Here is a 5485-nt window from a genome sequence, read left to right on the forward strand (position 1 = left end):
AAGGCCACCAAGCTACACACCCCCAGCCTCTCTGCTGCCCTAGAGCCACCCACCAGCACACCTTGGGCGAGCCATAAGACACTCCATCCCAGGGCCAAGAACCTCATGGGCTCCCCTTTCCACGACATCCACGTACCACTTTTGCAGAGTGGAGAACTGCAGCCATAGCCCCCCCAGCTGCTTATACGGGAACAGCCCCAACTCTACTGTTATTGGAGGCAGTAATGCTAATCCCCTGCCCCTGCTTCCCTCACTCTCCTTGGGAGGCAATGAGCTAACACCTACACAAAAATACAGCAAATACAACACTAGTGAATATAAAGATCTGTTTGTGTGTCCCAAGATGAGATTTCTGAACAGAACTGGCACTTACATAGCCACATTTAAAAACATTGACCGTCTTCATCTCAGTCTCCTAGCACATACCATGCATTTTACAGTCAGTGTGATTTTAAAAGAAATGGATGCATAAAGCAGCTGTGTCTACTCACTTGCAAGTTATTATTGGCTCTCTGTGCTCCACATTTTCTGATTTTCAGATTGCATTTTGAAAAGCAATCAAAAAAATTACAATCTTCATCTCCTGTGCAGTTCTGCTCAAGGATGTCCCTCATTTTGGGTTCAAAAAAGGCCATATCCACATCGATGGCCACCACCTGTGGATCAAACCAACACATTAGATCTGGCACAGCCCAGCCCATGGGACTGTTTTCTTCTGGATATGCTGCGCTGAGAGCATCTGCCAGTGGGGAACTGGGATCACAATGAAGGGGCTTTATTTCACTTAACTGAGCTGCACTAGCCTTATAGATACCACTTTTTAAGCAAAACCAGCCAATGCTTACGACACTAGGAAAGGGAAAGTTATTTGTGGACAACATGCATCCCTGGGGTCACCTATATTGATTCGCCTTAAACTGGGACTACACAACTTGAAAATCAATCTGCTTGTTGTTGCAGCTTATGCAGATGTCCCCTCCACCTTTGAATTAAATGATGGTGCAAAATTATCTACAGGCCAGATGGTATAATTTCAAATTAATCATTCAGACTAAAAGCCTGATTTTATCATTGTGGAGAGGAGTAGGTGGATGTGCAGAAATACCTGCACCTGCTACAGCTCCTGCAAAGCTGCCACTGCACTTGGTGGGTTTGCATATGTTTAGCGGTAGAAAGAGATCCCTGTGGTTGTTGAAAGTTGGGACTGGCTTTGCCCTGTCCTGCTCACTGTGGCTTGATTCATTTATTGGGCAAGATTCTTGTTCTGCTTGTCCAGGAATATGGTCCATAATGGATTCCAGCCAGCAATTGGTCTCAGCAGAAAAAGCAAGGACTGAAGTGATCAATTAGTTCTCTCACGCTGACACAGGGCTTGCAAAATGGTGAATAGGCAGCACAAAGAGGGCTGCAGAACTGCTGCCCATGCTAGGTTTGAGATCACTCAGGGAGCTTTAGTCCTAGTTTCTGTCACCATCACTCCACCCATGGATAAAAAAAAAATCACAGCAATAAACAAGGAAAGAAAGGAAGCCAGTAATGGGATGGCAGCTGCTTGATGTGGGACAAACCATGTGTGTCTGTGGTGACCACAGCCTGCCTTCAGCGTCATGGGTGCCGCAATCAACGTACAGTCAGAGCTGCACTTAACACTTGACAGTCAGGGTCAGAGATGCTCCCTTGCAGCGGGTGACACACATTTTGATGCAGGAAAACATCCGAGGCCCAGGCAAAGCAGAGTTACTTGGTCTTAAACAATAATCTCATTTTTTAAGACTCAATCTCCCAAATAACAAGGGGAAGCTGAACTGCATGGCTGGAGCAGCAGCTGGATCAACCCCAAGAACTAAAGATATCAGGTCTGGTAGAAGGCCAAATAAACCTTCCACAGGCAAAAGAAAGGACAAGGTCTAATCTTCATTCTATTCTACTTCTTTTTCCCTGGGGAAGATTTTAAAGAGATAAGGCATAGCTTAAGAAATCAAGTATTTTTAAGCTTCTTGGAGAACTTGATAATAGTGATGTAGCCTAAATCATTTCACACTTTTGGATAGGCAATTTTTTTCTTTTATTCTTTACTTCCCTTGAGCTTTCTGCAGTTCTGCTGTTCAGTTCTTTGGAGAAGGGGCAGAAAAAGCAGTGCAGGATTTCCCCAGCTCTAGTGTTGCTGCATCAGCTCTCAGGTGGGGTCTCTGCCAGCACTGAGCACCTTTGATAATCTGATCAATTGCTCTGCTCTGAAAAACAGCCCTGGTTTCCAATTGTGCGGCTGCCAGAGTTCAGTGGCTTCACTATTACAAAAATGTGTGGGCATCCATCCAGACCCTGTGAAGACAGATCTTGGTGACACTCTAACTTTGAACAGCTACATTTTGGTGGGGTTTGTTATGACTGTAACTGATGATGAAGTTACCTAAGGAGGACTCAACTTGGCTCCTAACCTGAGTTAAAGTCATGTTTAAGGTGCTATAATCTTTCTAGTTCTCTCTGAGGTGCTGGTAGAAGAGAAAGCTCTCCCAGAGCACTGTATATTCATCCAGACCTCCTTCCAACCCTGCACCCTGTGCAGTTCTGTAGCAGCTTTAAATTTCCCCAGATGATCTACCAGGCAGTGATATCTCCTCTCCATGCTGCAGGAACAGCATGTGAATGCTGAAGTGAGGGCTGGAGGCTTATCCCCACCATCTGAAAATAATACTTGAACTATTGCACTCCAGGCACATTTCTTGGGGCATTAGCAATCTCATTTCCGAGATGAGGAACAGCGGTGCTATTATGGGTGTTTATGATTATACTATGCAGGGAATAGGAAACAAGCAAGTTAAAAAAATGTTTTTAAAAAAAATCTGCCTTGCTGTGTACCCATTCTGGAACTGGTTGGTAAAAACACCTAGAGCTTCCGTTTCTCGCTCTCCTTCCTTCTTCATGGATCGGAAGCTCTCTCTGCCTTATTTATCCCTGCTCCACCTGCACCTTTCTGACTCTGTCTATCTCCTGTTTCCCAGGCCAGTGGGCTGTAAGTAATGCTGAGATTTTTTACAGCGAGGGTGGTGAAGCACTGGAACTGGTTACCCAGAGAGGTGGTAGAAGCTCCGTCCCTGGAAACCTTCAAGGTCAGGTTGGTCCAGGCTCTGAGGAACCTGATCTAATTAAAGATGTCCCTGATTACTGCAGGGGGGTGGACCAGATGACCTCTAAAGGTCCCTTCCATCACCAAACATTCTATGACTCTATGAGTGTACAACTGTGAGAGCCATGTGTATCAACTCATTTTTTCTCTCGTTTTGATTAATTCTAGAAAACACTGAATTAGAGTACTTTCCTATACAGAAGGTGACTCACATCTCTTTGGACCTCAGAAGTCAAGGGAAGATCCTGGAGAATCAAAATTCTCCAGAGGCTTAGTGTTCCCATAAGGGAACACACATCCAATATTCTTTATCTTTTCCTAAACGAAATCTCTTTTCCTCTAAGTAGATTGTAAAACAGATGCTCTGGCGTCTTCTCAGCCACATGCAGCCTTGCATAACTTTAAAAGATGGGCAAAGCCTGCCTTGAGGAATCCCTGCCATACCTCACTTTGCCTAAATACTGGTATGCTTGGTTTAGTTTCTAAATGTAGCTCCTCAACCATTCCCTGTTCAGCTGCTGTATTGCACCTGAATAAACAATGTGAGGGAAGTGAAGGGTGAAGGGGAAGCACTCTAATTGCTCTTAATGGCTATATTTTTAGGCAATGTTTGCCTAGTACTTTGAAGATGGAGAGGGTTACACTAACACTCAGTGAGTACTGAAAATTGCATGAAAGTCCCTGAAAATGTTTTATATTCACTCAGAGTGCAGATAGTCCACTGAAGTCACTGCAAACTGTGAGCCTGACTCTTTTACTTACTGCAGAGTGCCTCCAGCCTGTACACACAATTCCCACTGAAACCAGTGGAATTTCTGTCTGCAGAATGAATGTAAGATACATCCAGCAACGTGGTGCTGAGCTACATCACTACTTCGAAAAGATGCATAGCTATTCAGGTCTGAGTTACAGATGAACAAAGAAAAGTCAAACAGTAACAGTATCAGGGAGTTGTATGTCACTGTCCTTGGATCATTTCCAGACCAGATAAGCTGAACACTAAAGCACAAAGATGTGTGTGTTTGGATTTGAGGAGTTCCCCTTGTGACAGGTCAGAGGATTTGGCTTTAGCTTTCAAAGACAAAGAGTTTTCCCTTTCAGCATCACTATCAGAAATAATTGCTGTGACTCACATTACAGGTTCATTTACAGCTTTTTTGATCTCCTTGCCTTCAGAAGGTATCACTCACCACATACAAGGAACTTTGTCGGTGCTGGGGCCTTCAAGGAGGTGATACAAATCAGAACTGAGCATGCAGTTTTCAACACAAGCAGCAGGATCTAACACTCTGAAATGTGGCTGCACATATTACAAAGACAAAAAGCAGTAGAGAAGCTCCTCTGTCACTTGTAAATGCATTGGTTTTGCAAAAACTTGGGCAAAAGCTGTGTGAGGAGGGAAGTGTCATTTTTACACGCACTTTCAGACTCTGATGTCAAATTGCTGCAGCACCACCCAAAGACCCAACTTACCGTGAGATCATGCCTGATAGCGAAGTTTTCTGGTTTGATATCACACAGGTGAAGTCGGTGAGAGAAATCATTATCAAAATGCTGCACCATGTCCAGAAAGCTGAGTGCAATGTCAATGATGGCTCTCACTCTGCTTTTGTGGCCAGCAAGGGAGGGGCTGACCACATTTTCCAAAGGAAAAAGAGTTTTGTGCCAGGCATGTCCAGCTGTGAGATACTCCACAGCATAAAAGTGTCCACAAGAGCCAATAATTCGTAGCACATGTTTGCTGAAGTCCTGCAGCAAACTAAAGTAGATATATTCTTCCTGCTGGAGCAAGGACCACATGCTGGCCACCTGTGCTTTCCAGTGTGGTCCCTTCTTCCTTGTCCACAGGGGCCCCATGGTGTTGTTGGACAGTTCGAGTCCCAGCACATTTTTGACCTCCAAAGCTACCAACAGCAGAAGCTCTGTTTCAGGAATATCCTCTGTTTCCACCTCCTCCAGCACACTGAGATGCTGGTAGCTGGAGAAGATTTCCTTTTTGGATTTCAGGATGATGGGCTGGCCTCTCCAGTCAGCCTGGATGACTTTCTTACCTCTGTCATAGTAAAGACAATGCTTATACACCAGCTTCTGTGCCACACATAGGTCTTCGCAGAGGTCACCAGTCAGGGCTCCGCTGCTGTAGTCAAGACACTGGAGTGAAAGAGCAGAATATTCATAGCAGGACTCATGGACCACTTACAAGAAGGGCAAATAATCAGCAACAGTCCTAAGCTTGAGAGGCTTGAAGCAGTTGTGGTCCTGCAGACAGGCACCTTCTACAACTGTTGGGTGATTCAATTGTTTTTCAGAAGCCTCTGGAGACCTTTTACTAGGGGGAGTCTTGCTTCAAAACAGATC

General features: G+C 44.8%; 1 protein-coding gene across 1 annotated transcript in view; it reads right to left on the bottom strand.

Moving 5' to 3' along the window:
- Positions 1-5278, bottom strand: part of FAM69C (family with sequence similarity 69, member C) — a gene marked incomplete at its 5' end in the record, with an annotated part of 5945 nt that extends 667 nt beyond the window's left edge. Inside the window, 2 exons of the mRNA XM_009875601.1 lie at positions 492-656; positions 4601-5278. Coding sequence (XP_009873903.1) covers positions 492-656; positions 4601-5278 — 843 coding nt within the window. The remainder of the gene's footprint in view (positions 1-491; positions 657-4600) is intronic.
- Between the last annotated feature and the right edge of the window lie 207 nt (positions 5279-5485).

The sequence above is a fragment of the Apaloderma vittatum genome, unplaced genomic scaffold (assembly GCF_000703405.1).
Source record: "Apaloderma vittatum isolate BGI_N311 unplaced genomic scaffold, ASM70340v1 scaffold19158, whole genome shotgun sequence".
Lineage (NCBI taxonomy): Eukaryota > Metazoa > Chordata > Aves > Trogoniformes > Trogonidae > Apaloderma > Apaloderma vittatum.